General features: G+C 44.8%; 1 protein-coding gene across 1 annotated transcript in view; it reads right to left on the bottom strand.

The window, feature by feature from the left end:
• The window catches only part of igsf3 (immunoglobulin superfamily, member 3), a 93,453-nt gene that overhangs the window by 10,536 nt on the left and 55,002 nt on the right, over window positions 1-27,915 (bottom strand). The window contains exons 3-7 of the mRNA XM_042494995.2: window positions 25,393-25,812; window positions 20,134-20,520; window positions 17,204-17,611; window positions 12,227-12,652; window positions 518-928 (exon numbers count right to left, since the gene is read on the bottom strand). Coding sequence (XP_042350929.2) covers window positions 518-928; window positions 12,227-12,652; window positions 17,204-17,611; window positions 20,134-20,520; window positions 25,393-25,812 — 2,052 coding nt within the window. The remainder of the gene's footprint in view (window positions 1-517; window positions 929-12,226; window positions 12,653-17,203; window positions 17,612-20,133; window positions 20,521-25,392; window positions 25,813-27,915) is intronic.

The raw sequence follows: 27,915 nt of genomic DNA, 5'->3' as shown, positions 1-27,915 counted from the left end.
CGACTGACATCTTCTATATATAACACATTGACTATGGATAAGTGTCCCATAAAATCCCACTTAAAAAATGCACATTCTCCCTTTTAAGATGCGATCATGAGGTGAGATATCAGGGTTTGTTTGGCAGTAGGTACATCATGGCTTTGAGCGCTCTGGAAGTTTTTGAGTACTGGACAAGAGGATTATGTTCTGCGTCTGAGCCAGGCTCTTCCCTCTGGCTTGGCATATGACAGCTGGCATGACTTCAACCCATTTTTTACCACCTGAGCTCTGCCCAGGGCAGGTGTAAGGTCATCAGAGCGAGACGGCCTTGAGGCCTTGAGCGAGCATGTGTGGGAGGGAGAGGCGAGGTGAGGGCAAAAAGATATGAAAGGGAGGGGCGGGGATTGAGTTAACAATGTTCAACTGGTCTAAAGCAGGACAGCATGTGGGACTTAAGTGGCAGCTGTTGCTTCCCTGCAGTGGGAATATATAAGCATTTTGTTTTAGACAACAGCAGTTCTGACCGTTTGCTCACCTGGCTGTCTGACCAGAACCTGTGTGAACCCAGAGGACTCCCGGGAGAGTCGATACCACGCTCCATCTGGGTCGCTCAGCCACTCTTCCACTAGGCAGTAGTACGTCCCAGAATCGCTGTTCTCTGCCCTGTTCAGCGTCAGCACGTAGAGACGGGGCGACAGCCTCTCAGCCTGCACTCGACGCCGCAGTCTCTCCTCGTCTGCATAAGCACCATACTCAAAGGCCCCTGTGCGTTCAATTCTCAACAGGAGCTCATCGGCCTCTGACCCGGTGGCGCGCCTCACGTACCACAACACAGCATGCTGGGAGTCCTGGCTGGTCTGGGAGCTGATGGAGCAATTGATCCTGACGCGGCTGTCCTCTAGGTACACCTGAGACTGGTTGGTCTTTTGCACTCGCAGCTTGCTCTCTGCAAAGAATTAGCAGAGTGAGAGAAGGGGTTCAGGAGGGAAGAAAAAGAGCAGACAGTCATTCCTTTGGGTGCAGGAGAATGTGAGTGCTGGTGACAGGTACACAATGCAATTTCTGTTTTGTGACAGACGACCTGTAGCTGGGTTTATTTCTGGTGGCAGCAGGGCAAGAAAAGATAGTGGTGCGTGGGCGAGTGAAGCAGGTGACAAAGAGAAAGAAAGAAATACGAGGGAAGGGGAAAAGGAGGAGGAAATGTCAGGCAAATCAAAGCTGAGGGGAAGGGAGGTCTGTTGGTATCAAAGTAGAAACGTAAGATAAGATGCAGAACAGCAGAGGAGACAAGGGTGAAGGAGAAGGGGGGGGGGGTTGTGAAGCTGGGCTATGGATATTATTAGGTAACACACAAGACAAAAGCGGGGCAGGGGGTCTGACAGTCTGCCAAAAGGAGGAGGAAAGAGAAGGGAGAAGGAACACACTTATAAAAAGTCAAGACAGGATGGGAAGAGAGCAGATAGGAGAGGGAGGAGATGACAGAGAGGTGTGACTGAGATGTCAGGAAGGAGCTGAGGCTGCCCTGAGTGCTGTGACAGGATTGGTTACAGTGACATCGGTTGTGGGATAGGATTAGCTGCAGGTACATCAGGTGTGACCGCGGCCAGAGCCCCGCTGTCAAATGCTTCGGGAGGGAGGATTAGTTCAGCACAGAGCATGTAGAAAACACACACACACACACACACACACACACAGACAGACAGACGAACACACACACACACAGACACACACACACGCACACAGCCCTTACGTGAGTTGTAAAAACATAGGATCAGAAAGCAAAAAAGAATTCACACTGTACTACTGTTAAGCATGAAATGAATATATTTGAAAGATTCATCTGAAATAATCATAAATTGAGGGGTATTTGTCTGCACTCAAACAAATACCACACACTTTAAAACCAACTCCATGCATGCGTGTTTTCTCAGAATTACTATTAGCAACATTAACAATCTTTGACCTTAACAACAACGATTTGATTGGTAACACTTTGCAGCTTTGGCACACTGACAGCAAGCCAAGAGTTGTTTGTTGGTCGAGCCCAATTTGGGAAAACAAATTCCCTAAATTGATCTCAGCAGCAGATGAGAAGCTGCAGAATGTCATTTTGCCACCTCCTTCCCACCAAAATGAGCAAGGAATACCTATTTTCAGATCAGAGCACCAATTTCTGCAAGAATTGTCAAAATAATAATACACAATATGAGGAAAATATCCAGTGGTTTCTGAATAGAACAAACAATAAATACAAAGACACATTTTCTGTGAATTTGTAAAAGAAGCTCATTAGCGCAGCTTTTAATACAATTTATTGTATCCAAATTGGTGAAAACAAATTTACTTTGGAATTTTCAAGTAATAAAAGCTTTTAAGAAATGTTTTCTCATATTCATTCATTCATTCATTACCCGTAACCATTTATCCTTTTCAGGGTTGCAGGGGGGCTGGAGTTGGAGACCTAGCTGACATTGGGCGAGGAGCCGGGTACACTCTGAACAGGTCACCATACTATAACAAGGCTGACATATAGAGACAAACAACAGTTCACACTCTTATTCAAACCATAGGCTGTAAAAATTATGGACCCACTGGTTTGTGAACTCTGGCTTTCATGCCTTAATTTTGAATAATTTTAAGCCTTAACAAAATGTAAATGGTGAGTAATAAGGAGAAAAAATGTTTTTCCAGGCTGTAAACATGCTTATTTGTTGGGCATTTTAATATGGGTGTCTGTGGGGATTGACTGGCTTCTGGAGCCAGCCTCATGTGGCCATTCAAAGAACTGTGGAGTTTTTGGCACTTCCATGTTGGCTTCGTTTTTCAGCCCTGGAGACTGTAGCTTGATTCACACCAATGGGCAATTTGGAGTTACCAATTAAAGTAACCTGCATGTCTTTGGATTGTGGAGGGAAGCTAGAGAGCTCGGATATAACCCACGCTGACAGTCTTTCTGATCACATTTTCACCAATTTGGAGCTTTAAATGTATTTTATTTCCGTAAACCTCTCCCTCTGATTGTGATCAGACAATAATGGCTTCTTTTGTTCAATGAAAAAGGGGTTTTGTAGTAAAATGTGTTTGCATTCCACAATGTAAGGTATCAAAAAAAGATTTGTCCTGGCACTTGTGCCAAAACTCAGTTACTATATTGGCTCTACAAATTTCAAACCATATCCAGCCTTGATCGGGAAAGTGCATTCATAAAAACTGTTTTCTGATTAAATCACTAACACAAATATGACCCAATATGAAACCCTACATTTAATTTTCCCCTCTATGCTTCTCGTGCGTTCTGCATCTCCATTTCCATGTCTCCTCCTCGCTCGCGCTAAGCTTTGCTATGACTGACTGACTGATTGACTGCCTAGGGTCACAGCCATCTGCCCCGAAAACCTCACCCTCACAGATTGCAGCGCGTGCACAAATGAGCTCTGTTTGTGATTCTGCACAGTTGCGCTATACATTCAGTACGTACACATTCGGCTGCATTCAAAAGATGCATGGCTGCAAGGCATCACCGGACCACCCTGTTGTGCGACGGCATTTTGAGCTAGCATCTGAAATGAGTCATTATCATTGCCTGGGTACCCACTAGAGACTTGGTAGGAAGCCTGACAATCTCCCCATCCGGAATTACTGCCGAGCCCTGCGGAATCCTGGCAATCTTTTTTTTTTTCAGGAGAATTACCTCTGAACCTCCTGAAGTGGAACCATGCAGGATTGGATTGGCACAGGACAAAGCAATTCTCTGCCGTTCCCATTTGAAGTTTGAATCCGCAGCCAGGAGAAAAAAAAACTGGGGGCTGAAAGCCTGTTGCCTTACATCTGTGTTTACAGAAATGCCTTTTCAAAACTAAAACAGGCTGATTATTCAAGCCTTATTAGGAAGCATCATGAGCAATTACAAGTTATCATAACTTAGCACTCACTCAGGCAGAGACAGACGGACGAATAAAATGAAAGCGCAATGGGCAGGAAGGCGGAAAAGACATAAAAGGAAGATAAATACGGTCTTATTATGTCCCAAAACAACCTTAAAGTCTCCACTTCCTCCTGGGTCCTCTCGCCTTAGTGAGAGAACAGTGACTTCACAGACCAGCCTGTCACATCTTCGGACACGTGCCCATTCCCTCTGAGAGTGAGGTTTCTTCCTACAGCTACAGCACACAGTTACATCAGTGCATCTGCTGACGCAAGCAGCAGAAAACAGGATAAAAATTCTATATGATGTATATAATTTTGTATATGAGGCGCTAATAAGGGCAGATTGTGTGAAGAGACCCAGTGCAGGGAGCCACTTCAATCATGTATTGTTCACAAGGCCGCTCATCATATATGTGCATTCCCTCAACAGCAGAAGTGGTGCTGTGTTGTTGTTGTTGTGTGTAAGTAAGGCTGCCTATACTTATTTTAAGTGTAATCTTATGTTCTCTGCTACTGTGTTTCTTTAATGAGCCTCAAGGGTGCATCCACACAGACTGACAAATCCTTAATAGGAATCACTTGTTTGCATTGCTTTGCATAAGTTCATGTGTCAGACAAACCTGGCCGCAGCAAGGATGGAAATATATTTATACAGCAGCCTTTAACTCCTCTTCAATGTGTTTTGGTCCGTTTATTTTCTCCACTGGAAAAAAAGCTGCAAGAACTGTTTCACCGCATAATCAAGATGCAGAGAAAAATTATTTTTTTAAGTTAACCTTGAGCATAATTGTTGACGGCCTTTCATACACTTCACATGCCTCTGCGGTTTCCAGGGCAACCTTGTCTCCATGAACATGACTAAGATAACAGTGAAGGACCTCACTGGTTTTATTATCCAGAAAGAAAAAGACAGACTCAATTAAACAAGGCCAGAGCTCTTTGTTTACATCACCAGGCATGATTAAACAAAATTTAATTAAAAGTCTGATTCTTGCTTTGCAAAAATGCGTGAAAAATGTTATATTAGGCGGAACGCAGATGTAACGATACAAGCCGCATCCAGACAGAGTACTGCTTTAACTATCTCAGCTCCACTGGAGGTACTTGCGTTTCAGCAGTTTGCCGGGCATGTAGTGTCATTACAGCACACACAAACACACAGATTCACACAGTACAGTCGCTAATTGGCTCATTGAACCCTTGTCTCACCCCCTTCCAATGTGTGCCCAATTTGTCTCATTTAATAGCTACAGGAACTGCAGAGTTGAGACAAAGCTGTCTTTATTCCTCGTATTTATCAGTGGAGGTTAGTACACTAAAGGCTACAAACAGCAGCCCAGTTTTGATAAGGAAGACAGATAACAAAGTGCACCCCAAACCCCAAAAGCTGTGCAACTGCTGTTTATGAAGCAGAGCGGATGAAAACAAGTTTGAGTCCGCAGGGAGGAGGAGTGTACAGCTACAGTAAGGATGCGGAATGTCAGTGCACACTAACCACAGCTCACACACACAAGACTCTAACAAAATTTTAGGATGACTTCAAAGGAGCTAGGAAACTGCTGGCCGAGTGTTCAGAGGAGGAGAATACAGCCCGAGATTGTAAATCAAAGAATGTTATCCTTTATTCTTTGTATAGGGAGGAAATTGAATTCATTTTCCATCTCGGTTTCGTGCTGCTGCTCCAGGTGAAGTCTTTTAATACAAGAGTCTCAACGTTAAGGTTGAAATGTGCGACTCGCCGCACTCATTTCTCCTTCATCACAGTCTATGTTTTGACCAATCATCACCTCTTTCCTCCTCTCTGCGTTACCATGATCTATGTCTCTCCCGATCACATTCTGTCTAATTGCCTGACACTGACATGAATATTCAGCAGTCTCACCTGTGGGTTTATGAATATTAATGAGGCCTAAATTAAGTGCAAGCACTAGAGGTGCTGGTGGGGTCTCTGCCTAACATTTTGGCTCCTTTTTAAATATAGTCTAATATGTACTTAATGACCACTGAGCTGACATCCTATCCACTGGGCCATAGATGTAACGCTTCCACTTAGTTAAAACAGGTCAGTGTGGGCAGGAGGCAGGCAGACATAAAGAGATGAGAGGGGATGAATAAACATAGAAAAGGTAGACACAGGGAGAGGGATGAGATTTTTTTTTTGAAGTTGACAGCATGGGAGAAAAGAAGGAGAGTTAAGGGATATATCACCAAACTGAACGGATATTCACAAACACAGACGCTGAGGAGAGAGAGTGTGTGTGCAGAGGGAGGGAAAGAGCCCGAGAAAGATGAGAGAGATGTAAAAGACAGAAAGTGAGAACATGCTCCTGGGGGGATTTTGGAAAGCAGCAGGCAGTCTCTGCGGCTCCACTCCAGAGGACTTATAGTCTTAATGGCTGCCTGCTCCGCCTTTAGCGTTAGCATTAGCACCGCCATGGGCTAATCCACAGCCAGGACCCCAAGTATGTCAGGACGGAGGGCTTTAGACACGCCCTGATCCCCTGCAGAACAGCTTACTTTGGCTTGCTGCTCCTTGCCAACGTCTGCAACTAACACAGAAACACAAAATGCTGCACACCCCGGCCCGTCTGGACCTCGGCCACAGGGGGCACAGATCAGAGAGAGCTGCTAGTCAATGAAGGATGGGGTTCCCCTGACTAAAGAGTGGCTCCTCTGCCGAAATGGGAGCCTAATTTCTATGCTAATGACTGCGATGTATCTATGATCCCATTGTGTCAAAGGGATATTACCACTTCTCATTCCTCCCCTTTCCAACTCCCCCTACAATATCATTAAGACTGAGATAATTATGGGGATCTGTGCACGTAACGGCAGCCTTGAACACACCCAGACAGATACTCACACACACACACACAAGCATGCAACCTCCAACCCATATCATTCCTATTCTCTACCATGAGTATGAACACACTGATGCACTGACTGCACTTCCTGCCTGCCTGTCTGAGAGAGTGATTGCTGGATGCGGGCTGGCCCAACGGGAAAACGGATGCACAAGAGAGGGGTGAGACAGGAGGTCAGGGCAGGGGAACTCTGGGAGATTAATGGCCTAAAAGAAGCTGGCACGAAGGAGAGAGCATAAAGACATATCAGATCGAGCCGTGCGCCTGTGTGTGTGCCTGTGTGCATGCCTATGTGTGTGTGTGTCTGTGTGTCCAAAAGGGGGGTCTGTCAATAAGAATAAAACACATTATGCTCATTAAACCACAGAGAACAGTGGTCATTCAGTTAGTGCAGGCTAGAAGCTGGTGTGTGCGTGTGTGTGTGTGTGTGTGTGTGTGTGTGTGTGTGTGTGTGTGTATGTATTCAGGAGGCATCCTCTCCTGCTCTGCTCCTACTATTAGCCACTGATTTACATGGGGAGCAGCAGCACTGTAGCTAGCTCTGAGTTACGACTTCAATTACAGCGGCAGCAGGACACACAGGGGCGGGTGTGCACACGCATGCATGCACACACGCACACACACAAAGGTGCTTAAGAGAGATGGAGAGACACAACACAGAGAATCTCATTGTGTCTTCAGATTGGGCTGAACAAGGAAATGAGGCCTAGATTGGATTGGATTTGACAGAAATATATGCCTGTGTTCTTGCATCAGAGAGAGTATGTGTTTGGGTTTGTCCTTGTGAGAAAGAAGACACAGAGAAGAAGCCTGACCTTGAATGTCTGATACAGGCGTGATTAATCAAAAAATCTTTTATGAAATTATTTTCTGTTCCAGTGCATCCCTCAAAGGCTCTTCATTTATCACCCATTACGACCCTGCATGCTCATGTTTGTGTGTGTGTGTGTGTGTGTATGTGCAACAGACAAAAAGACAATTTGTATATGCACGTGCAAACTGTACGCGGCATTGGCGGGTTGTGTGTTGCAGACATACAGGCGGCCCATGCACAGAGTGCTGCCTCAAGTGAGCTTGAGGGCAAACCCAAACTACATCCACTACAGCTGAAAACAGGGCACAGAAAAGATTTACAACCCTGACACGAACAATAACACTGCGATAAAGTTGCTATTGTGTGCAAACAAGCCCAGCTGCCATATCCTTATTATTTATGAAATACTGACAATGGTGAAGAAGCTATTTGAAGAAAAATGTAAACATAATGGAGAGAATTATGAGGAGGAGGAGGAGGCGGAGGAGGGAGGCAGGGAATTATAAAATATTGAAAAATCACAAGAGTGAGAAAGAAGCTGGGGGCGGGCGTGGAGGGAAACATGCAGCTAAGTGAGAGTGAAGGGGAAAGAAGACATTAAAAGAGACTTATGGGGAGAGTGAGAACAAAATGTAGAAAGACGGAGACAGCGCCGAAGCAAAAAAGGAGGACATGAGGGTGATAGGACGGGCCTTAATGAAGATAGACAGTCTCCTGTCCATGCCTTGATAAGCAGGAATCTCCAATCACAGCAATGACACCAACGCTATCAATAATGGCTGGGTGGCAAGTACTTCACTGGCATGAAAAGAGAGCACATGCAGCATCTGCTAGTGCCAGCCCATATTAAATGGGAAGATACCCTCAAGAACAGAAAGAGAGAGAGAGAGACAGAGCATATGAGGCAGGACAAGATAAAGTGGGAGAAACTAGGAGGCATATATCCTCTAACTCAAAGCGCAACACACGAGAGCAAAACAAAAGAGGAGGATAAGAATAAGCAAAAAAGGCATCCATCCCTGCATCGTGATGTTTGATCATATGAGTGAAAGGTAGCCTGGCGAGCGTAGGTGTGTGAGGCGAGATGAGGAGAAACTCTAAGTGGGACACCCCCCCCCCATCACCACCATCATCATTCTAGCTCAGCCAATAACCAGACGGTCTTAATATCCCACTCCTCATGCCAGACACACACGCACAAATGTGCACATGCACACACTCAAATGATGAGAAAAATGTCTTGAACTCCCAAAACCATCATTAATCTAAACTCCGGTTCCATTAGGGAAGATTCAGCATAATTAGTTTTGCGTGTTTTCTTATGCGTGTGTGTGTCAGAGAAATGTAGAGTGTGTTTTTGCTTTCGTGTGTAGTTTGAGTTATGAGTAGATGATATTAGATTGTGTTGTAGAGGCTGAGGCTTCCCCTGGTGATCTGCCATGCTGAACATGTGTTTGCCATTATTGCGTTTCAGACAGAGACAAAGAGAAAACTCAATCAGGTGAAATCTAATATCACTGCCACTGTATGTGGAACTGTGTGCCGCGCGTTTATGTTTTTTCTGTGAGCGTTTGCGAAGGTCCTCCACTGTGAGGGCTAATATTGATTCGTGTTCTACCATAAGATAATTACACTTTTGCTCTGGGAGGTAACCCCCCCCCTACTGTGTATGTACTGCATATTTGTGTGTACATGATGGTATTTGTGCTCCTGTGTGTGCACTTGTTCTCTGCATGAAGTCTGTGGTGGATAATTCAAGCACAAGGTTGCCCTCACGGTGAATGTAAAACATTGTATGTGTGTGTGTGTTACAGATATAGTGGTGAACTTGTCTAATGTGACCCTTGGAGACTTGGACACAGGCAGTGTGCTGCTAATGCAATCTGAAATAGGAAGTAGGCCTAGGCCGGGCTGCAGGCACCTCACTAGTTTGACGGAACGCCACGCTGACCGGCTGACTGCTTCTGTGTGGGTTTGGTCTTGCTTTTATCTACATCCAACTTTTCGCTTCTGCTGATCTAAGATGCATGGATGTTGGATCAAGGGCGCTATTTCTGATGCTACTTTTCACTCTCCCCTTTTGAAGTTCTCCAATAATTTAATGAGGAGCGTCACTCTGCATTTGCAGGCCTTCTTATGTTAGGCACGTGTCTTTCTCTTCTGAATATAAGATGGTGGTGTAATGGACCATCAGAAATCCGAGAGAAACAGTTCCACTGTTGTGTTGTTGAGTTTCAGAGCTTCTGTTCTGTACAGTAAGCATATGAAGGCTCTCATAGGAACATCACAAGAAACACGGATGCAGGGGCATTCATGCAAGAACTTAAGACATGCACATGAGTACGTATGTGTGCACATAATGCTGGTGAGGCGACTCATACATATTGAGCAGGTACCTCTGGAGGCATGACTTAAAGTCTCTCAATTATGAATCTGGTCAGATGCCTTGTGTGCACACACCTCATTACACACACTCCCCTTTATCCCACTTCTTTGAGAGAGGAAATGCTTGCCACTCATTTAGCCAGGAGAGGTTAAAATTTAGGAAAACAGAGAGGAAAAAAGCAGATGGGGAGGAGAAGCGTGAGGCAGAGAGAAAGAGAGAGAGGCGTCCTACATGCTGACAAATGAATCATCAGTCTAAATGAAGGTCTGACTGCAGAAAAAAAAAACGCACAGGAGGTGGAAGAGACGAACGCAGCATGACCGGGACTGAACCGGGTCCTGGCAGCCAATGAGATGAAGGAATTACTCACTTTCCCTCCCCTGTGAGATAGTGCCCTTACACACAGAATGATCGCACCGTTATGGTTACTGATTGGCTTCCAGTCGGCAACTGATCAAATAGTCACGGTTACTGATGGCATTACCAAGGTAACTGATCACTTTGTCATGGAGATGCTTCTAGAAAACAGGGCATGAGGAGGACTCAGTGTTTATTCCCCTGCAAAATGTGTGTGTGTGTGTGTGTGTGTGTGTGTGTGTGTGTGTGAGTGTGTGTGTGTCCTTTTTTCAGGTTAAGGATAAACAATGTAAACTGCACATGGGGGGGAAGGTAAATGAGCATTCAGGATGATAAGTCGATTTCCAAATAACTCCTGAAGGGCCGGGGATGCTGGGTGTTCTGCGTGGATGGTTAAGGTCAGAGCAGAGTCAGTTAAGCAGGTAAAGGCAGTGTCTGTGCACGGGCGGTGCTTCTGCACGAGTGTGTGTGTGTGTTTACATCTGTTTGAATTCACGTGCGAATCTGAATCAATAGCAGCAGGGAATGAGAGACTATCTATTTATACTGTACACGTGACTACATTTGGCCACCTCACTTTGAAAGCGTTATTGATCGCAACAGTCTGCCTCTGAACTCAATACGGCATCTTAGTTATCCTCACCTGCACATGGAAGGCACAAGTTCGCACATATTTATTGATGTATTGCTCATGGTCACAAATATAGGATTTCAGAAAAACATTTGGCATTTCAGGAGTTGAAATCCTTCTTCTAATCTCAACCATAACCCTCCCCAGTCGGCACTGGAGGTCTATAAGAGGTCTAAAAAACCTTGAACTCTTACATGGGAGAGGCGTTAAAATTATACTGGATTTCTGGGTTATATATATATTTTAGATAACCAACCTATATACATACTGTAATTATTTCACATTGCGTTGCCCACAGAATAATAATGTATGTATGGTGGTAGATGACAAAAGCAAATCGCCATTTTTTTTCTTTTCATTCTGTCTCTCCTCTATAAAAAAGGCTTTTCTGGCTTTTTGTCTACGTAAAATTGACATGGTATTACACATTTTCCTAACATTAACATTTTGTCACCTGACATAAAAACCTAAATCAACAACATATCAAACTCTAACAACATCTGGCACCAGCTGGGTTTCTCATATTCCTCCCTCCAAATCAAACAAATTTGGACCCCATTTGTACTTCAGGTACCATAATGCTTTGCTGGACTGCTTTGAAAGCCAGACTGAAATGTTTTTTTGTTTTTTTTTTTTTGGCTTGAGTATTTGCCTCAGGCACATTCACCTGAATAAATGAAGCATCATACTGTGGAGGCACACCAGACTGGGCTAAATTGGGCCAGTGTGTGTTTGTGTGTCTGCGTGTGTTTGTTGTTTGTGTTCAGCCACTAATTGGGCTGTGTCTGAATGGGTTTTTCTCTGTGCATGCGTGGCGCACAGAGGGCCAATGAGGGCGGTGTAGACAGTTTAATGCCTCCGCTGAGAAAAAAAGGTTCAAGGACAGATCGCTCGCTCTCTTTATCACATTTTCTCACTCTCTCTGTCTCTGTCCTTTGCTTCTCTCTCTTCTACCTCTTTTGCGCGGTTTTCTCTGTTCTGTCCCTTCCTGTGGGATATTTAGCAATCCATTCACTGCGCTCCATTAGGAGACTCCACCCTGCCCTGCACACATACGTCCACACACACTCCAATTAGTGGCTAAACCAGAGACTAAGAGCAATTAGAGTGGGCAGACATCCTCTAAGCTCTGCTGAATTCACTCAATGTGTATGTGTGTGTGTGTGTGTGTGAGTTTGAATCTGTGTTTATCCTTGTTTGTGTGCTGGTCTGTGTCCGTTCCAATTAGGTGTGTGTCTCCTTGGCAAGCAGCCATGCAGCTTTACCTGGCTGTAGGACACTGATGCCGAGCAAGTTGGAAGTGCGGTTGGCCACTCTGCTCCAGCTGTTGTCGTAGTTCCTCCTCCACAGGACGGCGGTGCACTGGTACTTGCCCGCCTCACGACGCCCTGCCCGGGTCACTGACAAACGGAAGTTGGTGTTGGAGTGAGAGCGGTCCACCGTAGTGCGGGTACCCAGCCCCAGCAGCTGCTCCCCCCACTGCAGCGTGCCCTCTCGAGTGAATGTCACAAGCTCTTTGAACTCTCCCTGATCCTCATCGCCAGCTTCTTTGCCAGCCGGCATGAAGCGCCAGGTGACAGAGGTGGGGACACGGGGGTTGTGACGAGGTTTCACCAGGCACAGCAGGTCAAAGGAGTCACCAAAGGTGACGGATGGCGTCCGTGATGAGGCTGACACAGAGAAGGAGGACTCTAGATGGTGGAAGAAGTAGAGGGAGAATGTTAGGACGTATGAAAAATGGCCTTTTTATGACTAATGATGAATCCTTCAAACATAGAGTACAGTTGATTGTACGTAATAATAGCACAAGACGGCCTGTGTGTGTGATTGAATCTATTTTCTAAAAGCTTAAAGCTCCGCAAATGATGTCGGGGTTCATAATCATCTCCAAGAAGGAACTTTCCTTTTAAGCATGGCTACCGAGTAGAACAAAGCCCCCTGCTGGAACAAATACAGACATTATTTACTTAAAGTGCAACGACTTACTGGTAAAGCAGTTTTAAATCTCCTCAAGATTTTCCTCTATCATTAAGCTCCTAAAGTCAGCCATTTAGCTTATGCATGTGTATGTATGTACTACCCTGCACTGTATGAGTTTGAGTGCTTCACTGTGTGAGCGTGCCTTAAAATTAATGGGTGATGCAACAAAGAAAGCCCAGGGGAGAGATTTCCTCTAAGCGCCGATGTTCGATCTACGCCCAACTCCTTGCCAAGTCTAAACTGTCCTCATTAAACTAAAAACATTCACCCAACTCCATATGTTATTGCCAAGATATATCCACACTGTAGAGCCAGGGAGTCAATGGAGAGAGCGAGAAAGATGCCATGGCACTTAAATAACCTTCTGTTCTAATTTCAGGGCATTTAAGCGAATGTGAATGACTGAGCTTGAATATGAGAAGGATGGTAATACACCAACAGAAAAAAAGACAGAAAACAAAAGAGGAAGGTGGAATGGAGAAATGTTGATAAAAGTGCTAGTGTATAAGATTTAGGGGGATTTAGTGGCAACTAGTTGCAGATTGCAACTAGCTGAAACTTGTCCCGCTGGGAACTGCTTCAGTGTTCATTGTTCAGCAGATTTTCACCAGAAGCCGAATTATCCACAGAGGTCTCTTCCTCTCCAAAACGAATGGACCAGGTGATTTAAACTGATAAAAACACACAAAAAAAACAGTTTCACGTTACAAATCAGTCTTTCTCCTACGTTATTGTGCTCGTCAGATGGGCCGCTGGCCCAGCACCTGCTAATGTGTGTTCACCTCATTTCTGATCCAGACCTTCAGGAGGTTTTTACCGGGAGCTGAATTATCCACAGAGGTTTCTTCCTCTCCAAAACAAACAGACCAGGTGATTAAAACCTGTGCAAACGCAATGTTTGGTTTGTCCGTTCTGGGTTACAAACAAGGCATTGTAACATGGCAGACTCCATGGACGAGACCCTGCACCCTATGTAGATATAAACGGCTCATTTTAAGGTCACAAAATTCTTATTTTTGGGTGATTATACACTAAAGAAAACATACTTATATTTTATATTCAATTTCTGCCAATATTTTCCCCCAAAGCCTACACACTAGACCTTTAAAGTCTGATCATTTAAATTTGTCAGATAATTTATTTCCTTGACAGTTTGTAGATTTCTCCATGACGCTCTTATCATAAGCCACATCACTTTCCCTCTCTGTCCTTTACCCTCTCTACCTCCTCTGACAGTCTTCACCCCTGGTGTCCTTCAGGGTGTGTAATCAATGGCTTTCTGTCCAGACTTGGCTACTGCTAGGACAGCCGCCTGGGGACATAATTCTTTAATAGACAATAACTCTCCCTTCTCACTCTATCTCTCAACTCCCTGCGCCCCTCTTCCATCCATCCATCCATCCATTTCCCTCAATGTCTGCCTGCCTCTGTGACTGAAAAGAGGATTTCACACCATTCTCCATTTTCCCCATACAACTCTGTCTTTTTGTTTGTGTGAATAAACATGAATGCATTTGTTTCCTTCACTGTGCAAAGTGCTTGTGGTTGAGTGGGAGATTACTATATATTGGCTTGTGCATGTATGTAGGCTTCTCACTTCCAACCCCAGACACCCTGAGGGCCCCTTAAGCCAATCAGATGGAAACAAGACTCTCTACTGAGCATCTTTGTCTTCACCGTGGCAACAAAAACACAATGCTGCCAGAGGATATCCCTCTCTAGTCCCCTCCAGGTCTTGTCAGCGAGCGCAGGGAGTCCATAAAGTAGGAGGCAATGATCTAGATTAAGGCACAGTGACCATATATAATATCTTGAGCTGCAGCCTGTAGAGGAATACACTCAGAGGACAGGTCACTGTGAAGCCCAAGGAAACTGGAGCACACAGTTTTCCTTTTTTCAGTCACTAAGTGTGAAAACTAAAGAAGTAAGGCAGCAGTAGTAGAGGACAAGAAAGCTAAAACACAGGAAAAATACGTTTTCTGTCATCGTGCCAGGCTTATATCCAATAAAACTGAAATTGGAAGCTAAAGTGAGAAAAACGAGGGCCAAAATCTGAGACGAAGTAAAACACACACATTGACCGTCACACAACAGCGCTCATTTAGAAAATCCTTTGATCAACAAGCATAGAGAGGAGCGAGAGGAGATGTTGAGGAGTGTAACTTAAGAGAGACGAGCAGCTTCGGACTTCTATTCCCTGCTTTGCATAATGCGTCCCTTGTTCCTAAAACTAATGTTTCTGTTGTTGCCCGAACTTAACAAATGGCCACTTAAAAACTGACATCTCTTCTCTGCAGCACCGCTGTGTGTGCTTCTGCAGGGAGCTAATCCGTTGGTTGTGTGTGTGTGTGTGTGTGTGTGTGTGTGTGTGTGTGTTGAGCCCAGTGCTCCTGGTCTGCCAGCTCCTCGCTGCTTCGCTCCAGTGGCTTCCTCAGCCTGTACCGAGGATGTTCAGCTTAACTCAGCACTGACAGAGGAGACCCACAGACTGTGAAACACATTGCCGCTGCATTTCCATTCTAATAATTCTGGCTAATCCATATGGGTGTGTGTATGTGTGTGTGTGTGTGTGTGTGTGTGTGCATCTATGATGGGTGTCACGGAAGCACTGCTTTTGACGTGTGGCAGGTGGTGTGAGTAAGTGTGTCTGTGTATGTGTGTGCCGTAATAGCTCTTTCCCCCGAGCGGTGCATGAATAAACCATGGTGTATTCTACTGTGTGGACTGCATGTTCTGCCCTCGCCGTTCATCAGTCTTTAGCAAATCACAAACCATATGCCTCTCTTTGATTTGGTGTGCACATGTGCCGACACACTGTTGACATGCGCGTGAATGTGTTTTCAAAAGGGGAGGCTGCCCTGGATACGTGTACATGCTCAACATTTTACTTGCATGCACATCCTAATGAGAAGAATAATCAGCTGACAGATGCATTTTTTTTTAAGTTCAATTTTAACCTTGCGTGGCAATAATATTAAAGCTGGATAAACAGTATGGTTCATTTGATCAAGGATACTTAAAGCTGTAATAAGCTCAGCTGCTGCTCATCTTAAACATTCAGGCTTACCATGTGCAGGCTGATTATCACTTACTTAAGCAGCATGAGAACGGGTGTACCTGGGCATGTACAGATAACATATGCAGCCTGATCACTGCTGGATACCATGTCCTTTTCAGCCATTTAGCATATATTAGTTGTGTGTTTTTTTCATTTTCTTGTGGACTACATAAAGTTAAGTTTTTAACTTTAACGAAAATGACTTAATGTCATATGTCAAATGTCAAATTTGCTAGAATCTACAGTGGCGCACCAAAAACAACCAATCCGAGCAGAGGAGTCTCTGAAGCAGCTGTCAATCATGTCAATCACTGTATGTGTGTGGTCAAACTGTCAAACTAGGCAGCACTTATCAAATATGAATTAATATTCTTATACCGAATTTCCTATTTCTAACCGCAGATGTTTTCAGAAACATTTTAGTGTACTGTTTAGCTGTAAAATGACAAAGTTTGTGACCCGGCTACCATGTTGGTTACAGTTGACCAAAGCACTAAGGACCGCCCACCAGCTGGTCACAAATGAGAAGTAGGCAATGCAGTACCAAAATATTGATTCATATTTGATCAGTGCTGCCTTCACAAGCAATAATTGACATAATTGACAGGTAAATTAGACAGTCCTCTGCTCTGATTGGTCGTTTTCATTCAGGCGTGGTAAAGCCATTAGAAGCGCCACAAGGAAATTGATTAGGCAGAGGAAAGATTCATAGATTATCTGTCTCATTTAGTGCTGTGTGGATATAGTGACAGTCTCAGCAAATATGAAAAAGTTTAATCTCATAAAATTTACAGATCTAAAGAGAATATATGTTATTATATGTTATTTTTAAAATAATTATGTTAAGTAGCTACTCTAAACCTTTAGCTCAGGCAAAGGCACACAGTGATGTCAGGACACTGAATTTGAGAAACATATATATTGTATTTTTTACCTTAAATTTAGCAGTTTTTTTTACACTTGAACCACAACAGAATAACGCATCCTAAAGCTCTTGAACAAAAATAACTTATCAATTTTTAAAAAAAATTTTTTTAAAAAGGACTAATTATTCATCTGCTGTGTTTCACTCTAGCTGACAGGGGGGGCTGCTGTTCCCACAGCACCGCTTCACCGCTTCACCACAATGTGCCTCACTAATTTCATATTCTGGTGGAATCATATGTGCGCCATATTGAGGTTAGATTAGGCTGCAGTAACTTACCAACAGTCTTGACGGTGACGGTCTTGGTGGCTGCCCTCTCTCCTATCTTCTCCCATGTTAGCTCTGGTTCAGTGCCTGTCTGAAGCCACTCGGTGGCTGTGCAGCGGTACTGGCCTTCGTCCCCAGGTAAGGCATTATACAGGGACAGAGAGAATGCGTCAGCTCGCACCTTCTCCACGCGGATCTCCCCATAACTGGAGCGCTCTCTGTAGGCGGGGCTGTGCCACACAGTGCCATCACGATCCACAGAGGCCACCTCCTGGGGTGCACCAGTTGCCTGCTTGTCTGCCCACTGCCAGACAACTGACAGCGGGCCTGTAGTGGAGTGGATTGAGCAGGTCAACTGGATCACATCGCCCTCGAGCACCTCCGAAGAGTTGCTGGACAATGTCACTGTGATGTTGCTCTCTGAGAAGGAAGAGATGAGACAAAGGGAGAGACATGAAGGTGAGATGGGACAGATGAAAGGCGTCAGAGGAAAAAGTTCCTCAAAATCTCAACTCCCTCTAACGCTGAATCCCAGAAACAACAAGTATCACACTTTCTGTGTTAAAACATTGAGAGTACAGGAGGCCAAGGGCAATAAAACAAATTGCTGAGAATGTTCCCGGGAGTAGAGTATCACACGGTCCTGTGCAAGTGCCGTGCAAGCGTGTTTGGATGCTTGTGTGTGTGTGTGCTGGTGCACATGTGGGAGGACCATAGTGTGGTTTTGTAACTGGCCTCAGGCACATCAGAGTGACAGCCAGAGAGGAGGCCCTGGTGAATTTTGTGTGTGTGGGTTTAGATTCTGTGTCTGAACCCTGTGTGGTTTGTTGACCAAGTCCACACGGGGGCAGGGAAGAAGCCTCAGATCACAGAGCTCAGCTGCACTTCAGAAGAGGAGGAAGATAAAAGTCTTTACTGGCTCTTCTCCTCTGTTTTTCTGCTTTATCTCGACTCATCACTTCATCGTCCATCAAACATCATGGAGCTCTGGTTGACCCAAAAGCGCTCTCATCCCTGTGGGGCCTGTGCTGCTGTCTTTTGGGGATGTGGCTTAAGGTTTCTCACTTTTTTTTTATTCTCCCCTCAGGCCAAGCTCTGCTGCTTCCCTCTCAGCTCGCCGGCCCTCCTAATAAGCATGAGCTCTCTGTGAATATAGAATAAACTGGCTTCTTACTTCTATCACGCTCAAATGAACAAAGGGAAAAGCCTTCATCCTTTTCCTTTCAGTCTTTCATTGTAACAGCTTGATACTTCTTTTTTCATAGCTAAGAACATATTGTATTGTATCACTTTTCTACATTGAGACTTTAGACACTTATACAAGCAGATACATACGTCCTCCTTGTCTGTTTTTTTAACACAGTTTTGCTTTTGTCAAACTTTTTCCCTTTTCTCTCTTTGAGCTTCATTCTTCTAATTTTCACATCCCCCCCACCAGCTCCTTCTTCTTTGTTATTTTTGTACTTCAGAATGCATTTCTTCTCTATAAGAGTATATATAGCCTCTCTCTTTCCCCTACCCTTGCACTTGTCCTTTCTATCTGTACGACAGAGATTCAGTGTGGCATCTACGCTTTCTCTCCCCTCCCCACTGCACAGGTAAACTCATCCATCAACACCGATTTGCCACAAGCGTTTACCTCCGTTTTTCCTCTCCCGTCACCTCTGCCTGCCTCTGACTCATCAACTTTAACCCCTGTCACATCCTATTACCAACTCTCGCCCAATTCCCCCAATTAGAGTGATAAAGCACATCTTGAAATTGAGTGTGTGTGTGTGTGTGTGTGTGCGTGTGTGTGTGTGTGTGTGTGTGTGTGTGTGTGGGTGGGTGGGTTGGTGGGTCGGTGGGTGGCGGGAGACTTTTTGCATCAAATACATGCCTGCCCGACCACTTCTGCTGTATTTCATGGAAGTTCTCTTCCAATAACCATGGCCATTATCCTGTGTAAACCCTATAAACATCCTTTATGGGGCATTAAGGTCTTTTGTTGGAAAAACAAAACCTCCCATACAGAGAGGCTCCCTGGAGACTGCTGCAGGCTCGGGGCCATTGTTTTGGGCCTATTTAGCAGGGGGTGCCGAGCGGTCAGGATAAGGTAGCGCTGGCTGCTTGAGAGGAGATACTACTCTGTGGTTATTATGTTTTATTATGCTGGTAGCAGCTGGCTCCACACACTGTTGCAGTCCTCAGAGACATGGAGGTACAGAGAGAAGAGGGGACGAGGCAAAATGACCCACACTGGTGCAAGGGGAGTTTCCTGCCTCCACTGAGATGAAAAAAAAAACGGTCACAGGATTGTGAGCATGGGTTTTGAAGGTTTGACTGTAACTTTGCATTGGTCAGCTGCAACCCTGACACGACCCGACCAGTCAGCTCTGCTTAACCCAGCCGAAGAAGTCTGCCCCAGCAGAACACATTAATTTGGCCTGGGGAGCCACTTAGAGAGCCCTGGAGAGCTGGGCGCCTTTCTCTGCTTCTTTTCTTTCTCCACGCTTTAATTTCATGCCTGTTAGCTCAGCCTCCTTGAGTCTGGACTCTTCTGCTCTCCATTATCCTACTATAGTGTTACCCCCCCCCTCCCTTCCCCTCATAGCTAAGCCAGGGGAATTGAAAGGACCATAATGCTGCATTACTATCCCTTAGCAATCCACTCAAACAGAAAATACATCAGGAATAAGAGTAGCATCATCCTTTCCCCTCTTGCTCTCAGTTAACAATAGAGGCTGTGCAGCTATCTGTTATAGGCCACCTTGGAGAAAGAGAGAGGGGGAGACAGAGAGAGAGAGATAGAGGGAGATGCTGGAGAGGCGCACAGCATGACATTGCATGCTGCCTACATGAAGATAAAACTGTTATTATGAGAAGCTCATCGCTCTTAGTGTAATTGACAGCTAAGGACAAGACAACTAAGCCAGTGGCCTCGTGAACAGATTATTACTCACTGAGCGGCTGGACTGTGATCTGGACATTGCGGGACCTCTTGCTGCGGTCGATGAAGTCTCCCGTGGGCGTCTTCTCCCGCTCAGTCACACGGCAGATGTATTTCCCAGCATCTTCAGGGCGTAGGTGCTGCAGCTTGAGCAAGTGCACATTGGGGCTCTCTTTACGCACGGTCATGTGGCCAGCTGCCTCACGGGCTATGTAATCGGGGCCCAGGACAGGCACGGCACTGGGGCCCACCACGGCCACCGGTGAGCTGCTGAAGACCCACGACACCGAGAAGAAGCGCTCTGGGACGTTCTGGGCCTCAATGGTGCAGCGAAGCTCCAGCGGCTCACCGGCCGTGAAGGACCGCCGCTCCGTGCTCACCTGGATGCTGAAGTCCCGATCTAAGTGAAAAAAATTGCAGAAAACAGAGAAAAACACCAAGGTTAGAGGAACGTTTAGTATAACAATCAGAAATGTAGTCACATGGCTGCAAAAAAGTCAGTGATATAACTTTGATATATGAAACGAAAAAGAAAATCCCCTTTTGAATGTTGCACATCATTGAGGCTTAGTAAGATAAGAATGTTATCCAACACCAGCAAATGTACAAAACCCTTGAATACAGCACTAGATTTTAAATAAAGCATCAGAATGAGAAGAGCGTACTGTAGCTGCGTAGGTGTGGGGAAGATCTCTTCAAGAAGGTGATATTTGTTGTGTTCCCAAACAACTTTTCTCTGATGTTTAAAACAAGACTGATGTCTAAATGTGGGCTACAATTGAAATGCAAAACACTGCTTCCTTTTTCTTTATATCCACAGTCTGGGATTCAGAAACTGCATGCTGAAAAAGTGAGAGAGGTTGTGAAAATTGAGAGGGGGTGGGTGGTAGAGGTTGGGTCTATGGTGGTCATGGGGAGGTGGGGGGCAATAAAACAGCATCAGTTAGTGAGGAGGAGAGAGAGAGAGAGAGAGGGAGGGAGAGAGAGAACAGAAACTAGAGAAGCTTGAGGTCACACGGTGCATCACTCTGAGCTCTGCTCCCTCTCCCCCCTTGGTTTCACCTCTGCAATAAAAAACACATCTAATTAAAATTCTCTTCAGCAGTCTCAAACAGAGTCAGGCGCTCTCCTCCTCCTCCTGCACAGTCTAAGACAGAACAGACAGAGTAAACACTGGTAGTGCTAGCTCTTCCACTTGGCCACATTACACTTGCTGTCTGCGCATGTGCAGCTGAGCTTGTATGTGTGAGTGTGTGTGTGTGTATGGCTGCCAGTTCAGAGTTATTTGCTGTTATGATTTCCCGATGATGAGCATGGTATGTATCAGAGACTGCTGCTTTGCCTCTCAGTGAGGTGGTAGCCTCGAGCTGTAATTACAAAGACTTTAAACAGACTTCCTGAGAAACACACTCATGTGGAAAAGTTCAAAGCCTGCCGTTGGTATAGAGCTCGTTAGACAGCGGGATATTATGGTGGGAGGGAGAGGGATATTGTTTACACGAACACAAAACATATGAATTCACCCACACACTAAATATTGACATGCACACACATGCAGTAACATACAGACTAGTGAACTGGAACGCTGAGCTGCGTTTTACTTAAAGGCAAACAGCATATAAATTGTAGTGGTGTAGCTGGGAATGTGTATCTGAAACATTCATCAGTCAATCCATCATAAAACAAGTATTAAAGCTGAGCTGGTAACTTTCAGAAAAATAAGCTTTGTCACATTTGATGAAACTGTCACTATATCCTGACAGTGAGAGACAGATGATCTGTGAGAAAATTAAGTTCCTCTGCCTCCTCGAAGTGCATCTAATGGCATTTGCAAGAATCCGCCGCAGCAGAAAGAACCAAAAAGAGCTGAAGAGTCTCTAAGGCAGCTGTCAATCATGTCAATCACTGCTTGTAATCTGCAGTCAGACTGTAAAACTAAGTAGCACTGATCAAATGTGAACTGAGATTCTGTTACTGCATTGCCTATTTCTCACTTCAAATGTTCTCAGAAACATATTTTAGTGTGCTCTTTAGCTGTAAAATGAGAGTCTGTGTCCTGCATGTCATACTGGAAAACCTCAAGCAAAAAATCAAGCACCTCCAACCAGCCGGAGCAATGTGCTACTATCAGCATATAAGCCTCTTTCAAACTGCCTGTTCACTGCTGCTTTTAACAAAAGGTACAATCATGGAATGAGAGGACAAAGCTTTCTAACCTTTAAAGGGATACACCATCCAAATTAGGAATTCCAGCGTGTTATTTCCCTGGTCCAGGAAAGTATTTGTGAACATGAGCTGCTCTCCGATGAAGCCAGAAACCAGAGGAGCAAGTCTCAAACTTGTGATATCATAGGGAATAAAGTCCGGAGTTGCTCCATAGACAATGAATAGGAGCCTGAATTTATGGACTCAAGGTATGTTTGGTTTCTTTTTTAGACCCATATAAGCTTTAATCTATTGTAGTGTTCTCAGTACTGAAACAGAAAATGTATTTTTCCAGTGAATGGTCTACTGAGAAGCCCCACACGTTAAACCCTATGACATCACAAATTTGAGCTTTGGCACCCATTTTTTTCACAGTTAGTTTTTGCTCTGTCTTCATAGAAATAAAACATATGAATTCTGAAAATTAGTATAGTTCCCCTTTAAGCTGGCAGCGGAGGTAGTAACAGCACCAAATCAACATCTATGTGAAAGGGACAGCCAGCAAGACAGGACCATGGACGGGATGGGTGTGACATTTTGACTAAGTGTTACATGTGCGACCCATTGACAGGATATTTAAAAAGCGGCGAATAGCAGTTAGCAGCTAACTCCAAAAAAAAAACAAAAAAAAAAAACACTATCTGCAAATTGGGGACGCCTCGGAGCACCTTACCTGCCGAGCAGAAGCGGAGCGGAGATCAACTGCTACTTAACAGGGACAGTAAATGACTGTTATTGCCATATTTGTGCCGTTGTTGTTGTATGTCGCAGTAGAGGCCAATGTTTCTGTGTTTCACACCACACCTCTTGTGCTTTCAGAATGCCAGCATGTTATCTAGAAATTACCTATGGGAATGGCATTATGCCTGCATTATTTGGTTCTGTAGAAAAAAGCAAAGCTGGCATAATTAATAACTCCTCGGCTAGACAGTATCGTGGGATCTCTGTGTTAAAAGGGCTACAGTGACAGTTTCAGCAAATATAAAAAAAATTTTTATAAAAGTTTGCAATTGTAGCTTTTAATTAATTTATTATTGTAACATTATTCACAGTTTTTAAAACACTTGAAATTGAATATCGTTGAATTTTGTACTGATTAACAGTGAAAATCAACATCACTGATGGCAGAAGTGCTTAAATACTGTAGATGCACATAATGTCATAGCAGTGAATAGAAAGCCCCACAGATGACTTACTGCACCTACAACAAAGAAAGCAAGACATTGTATCATGACATTTGAGTGGGATTAATTGTTAAGGAAGGGGAGCACAGCTAAGAGGGCTGTGACCTGTTTTGACAACAATTGCTCACCACTCAGCATGGAGCTCTTTTAAGACCATATTTACAAGATGAGTTCGGCTGAAAGGATGTAGAGTGATGAAATACAGCCTCACAGGTCCAGCATGTGTTAGTGTTTAGAGATAATTAGAAATAGGAGTACTAAGTGCAACTCAGAGAACAAGTAAAGAGGAAGTAGCTGATGGAGAAATTCTGGAGATGGAAAAAAATGCAGTGATGAGACATGACTGCAGAAAATGAGAGGTGATGTGAGAGTGGGGAACAAGGGAGGAGGTGAGAAAAAAGATGGTAAAAATCCGAGAGCGAAAGGTACATTAGGATTCTGTCCGTTGCTGCTCTCTCTGATGCTGGCTGTGGGTGATTAGCTCGTGATGGGGCTGTCTTGAGATTCACTCTATCTTTTATAATAGGAGCCTAATGGAGGAGCTGCTGCCTCTCCTCTCTAAATTTCACCCTCTCTCGCTGTCTGTCAAATATGCACATGGACAGGTGCAATATCAAATACACAAGTTCTGCCTAAAGGTATGCAAGTTGTGCCCCGCATCATGCAATAAGTGAGTACACAAGAAGGAATGAATCAACACACAAGCCGGAGTGCTCACACCCCAAGCTGCACGCCGCTGCAGCACGACTCTGCCGTATTCCCTTTGTCACGTAACAACACCTCCATCTATTATAGATTACAGAGAAGACAGAGAGTGACGAAGGGTGCTGAGAGGGGAGCTCTTTGTGCCTTTTGTCTCCTCCCCGAAGTAGCAGGAACTCATCTGACAAACCTGCTTTACATCTGAGTTTCCACTTTCCTTCTCATTCACCCAGCACTATCTGGGGCATCATCAAGTTGTATTGGTCCAGAGCGGATCTGGCGCTTAATGGAGAAAGGCAAAACGATCCACTTTGAAGTGATTTACTGGCATGAGACACTCGCCACTGCGTGCTGCCTTGGTAATTGAGCTAATGTCAAAGCGGTTTATCACCCATCTCCGTGGCCCTTTCTTGGAAGCATACAAAGAGATGCTTTATGTATGATGAATACAGAACAGCGGGTGCCACGGGGTCAAGTCGGGTGGGAGGTTATAAGTACATGTGAGGATCCGTAAAGCCGTCTTTGTTTCTGGCCCACAAGTCTTGAGGATGACAGCTTATTAGATCATTATCATATGAGGCCTACTCCTCCATCAGTCACCCTGACAAACTCTTTCTTTCTCCTACATACTTTCATCGTGCACCCCATGTCTCACCATCACCCCTCCCTCAGTTGGTAATTCCCATCCTCCCTTCCATTAGACAATCTCCTCCTTCAGAGTTGGCAACCACACTAAACCAGCACGGTTTCTCCCACTAAAGCACTCAAGCACAAACTAGAATGGTGTAATTGTTGGCGAGGAGCGATTGAAAAAAACATTTTTGGCGTCTGATCTCCAGGCCACTCGTTGCCTGAGAAACTGTATACATGGAAGCCCTGGGTCTCCCCCCGTCAAACACCCACACTGCCTGGAGCTGGTTAAATTATTCTTGGATGTGCTTGTAATGTTGCCCATCAAACAGACACAAATACAAAAGTGGGGAGTCTGTGGAGGTTTAGTTAAGCCCTTTTTAGTAAGCTAATGAGCTTAGTGTGTGATACTGATCAGCAATCAGAGGAAGCCGGCCCACATGCATGCGTGTGCGTCTGTCAGAAGGACAGGGGAGACCTAAGAGTAGAGCAACATCTTCACCCCCTCCCTCCCCCCTCTTTTTCCACAGAATCTCGTCCCCTTTACTCACCAGTGGGCTGAATGCGGAGCTGAGTCTTGTCACTCTGCTTGCGGGTCATGGCGAACCAGCTGCCGTCCGTGTCCTGAATCCACTCGGCAGCCTGGCAGTAGAGCAGGCCCTGGTCCACCGGCTGCAGCTTGTGAATGGTGAGTCTGTAGGCCGTAGCGCTGGTTTTATCCAGCCTGAGGTCCCCTGCTGCCATCCTCTGCCGGTACGGTCCTCCGGAGCGCAGGACAAAGTCCCTTGACAAGGTGACCAACTCCTGAGGTGCTGCGGCCGCATCTTCTGGGGACCGCAGGTACCAACCTACTGACAAGTGAGTGTGCTGCAGTGTGGTCCGAGACACCTCGCAGGTGAGCTGTAGTGTGTCACCTTCAACCTTGGAGAGAGTCTGGGCTGGAGCTGTTACCGTCAACGAGTCGGCGATGACTGCAAAAATAAAGAAAAGAAGAAGAGTCAGGATATGTGGAGGCAGATTAGAACTACTCATTTTCTAAAAGTGTTATTTGGTCCCTTAAATACCAAATGAACCCCCGACATATCTATAAAAAATACCATATAATGTTATTGGAGGACTGGCTATAACACAGCAGACTATTTTTGTTTACGCCCACTATTATGAAAGTGAAAATAAACAGCGTTCTCTTGTATGTGATTAAAATTCTGATTTACTCCCATGGGTGAGAAAAAGGTGTTAAAGCAACCAAGCTTTTTGTTCTGAGGTGACTGCCCTCTATTTCCTCATCCATACATGACTTTTACATGTAACCATGCGTTGATGGCATTTCCTCTATCTCACACAGCCAGACGCCTCCAGAGACCCCTCTGGCACTTCTTTCAGACTGATCATATCACATTCTTGGTTCGCTACTGTAAACATAACAGCTTCACGCTGCCATCTTACAGGCGCACTCCCTCTAACTAAACTTTTTTCTTTTTTTTTGATAACACACACACTAAATATACAAGCACAGAGTTAAAATTGCCGTAATAAATTCATCCCGGCCCTTCTATCTATAACACAACCGAGAACAGAAGACGGACTTCAAGCCAGATGGTTGCGAACAGCTGAGATGAGAGAGGGAAGGACAGTCAAGTGCAGGGAAGCAACAGAGACATCAAGATGTGATAATTTCAGAAAGCAGGCTGGAAATGCTCATCGACAGAAATAAACATGTATAGCTTTTAAAAGGAGCTAGGGGAGTATTTTTGGATATGTACCAGTGTGTGGGGACGAGAGAGAGAGAGATAAATATTGCTGGACCTAAGATTGCAAAACTTTCATTAATGACAACAACAAGGAATAAAGGTCGTAAGGTTGCGTTTAAAAAAAAAAAAAGTTCCAGTATGTTGTTTATTAGCTCTCTAAGCTGTGTTTGGATGTGTGCGGCTGCCCGTGGATGCTATCCTGCTTGCCTCCCTATCATTGATGCAATGCATGACCTCCCTCTGGTTTGAGGCCCCATTACTTGCTTATGGATGGTGTAACCGCACAGACATGTGTCTGCGCGCATATACACAATAAATAATATGAAACAGAGAATGTACAATACATCAGCGTTCACAATGGACAGCAGTCAACCATTTAAGCTAGGCTGGGATCAAATGAATTGAACGAATAATACCGAGGGAAGCTTTCTTGCATTGCCATGTGGTGACTGTGAGCCCTTCTTAGAAGCCAGAAAATGGAAGTGCTTTGTGTGGGTTTATGCTAGTGGAGTGCTTTGTCAAGATGTTTGGCTATTCAGGCTCTTAAGGGATTGTCGTTGTGAAGACTACAAATCAGCATGTTTCAGGTCCCTGTTCTCCTCAAGTCACCTGCAATGACTAAACGAAAAAAGAAAAAGAAGCTGTATCCGTGCAATAATTTCATATATGCACGAGCACACACCCATATCTGTGTGTGTGCTCCTGTGTGTGTGTGGGAAAACATGAGTAAAAACGAGAGATGGGGGATTGCAAGAACAGAGAAACAGACACCACTAATGAAACAAATGGGAGGGGGGAACAAAGGCAGAGAGATCAGAGAAAAAAGATAGAGGAGGCGGAGAGAAGAGGCTTGACATCTGGTTATTGGAGTTTAACAAGACGCCCAAAGAAAGAAACAAGAATAAAACAGAAGTGGCAGGAAAAGAAAGTGAGTAATCAGGTGGGTCAGACACAGTGGCACTCAAAAGAGATGCTGCTCTGTGGTACATACAGTAACGCCCAGACAAGAATAAACAGTCTCCGAGAATAGTTTGAAGCAATCTTGAAAATACTGACAAGGTCTAAGTAAATATGCCCTCTGATCTGCTTCCCCATTACCTCGACTGCTTGATAAACAGTCTAGCAGCAAGGGAGGCAAATGGTTGTCAGGGGCAGCCATAAAACTATTCTGCTGATATATTTGTTTGTTGGTTGTGTGATAAAATGACCAACATGGGAGTCTTAGTAAACCTGTATCAGTGTTTGTATACAGATGCTTTATTTATTACTGGTTTGCTAATGGGTGCAACGGCTGGTTGATAATTCCTCAATATTATCATTTAC

Source organism: Plectropomus leopardus, chromosome 10, assembly GCF_026936395.1.
Source record: "Plectropomus leopardus strain MGB_pleo_1.0 chromosome 10, ASM2693639v1, whole genome shotgun sequence".
Lineage (NCBI taxonomy): Eukaryota > Metazoa > Chordata > Actinopteri > Perciformes > Serranidae > Plectropomus > Plectropomus leopardus.
This window is presented reverse-complemented; position numbering and strand designations above follow the sequence as displayed.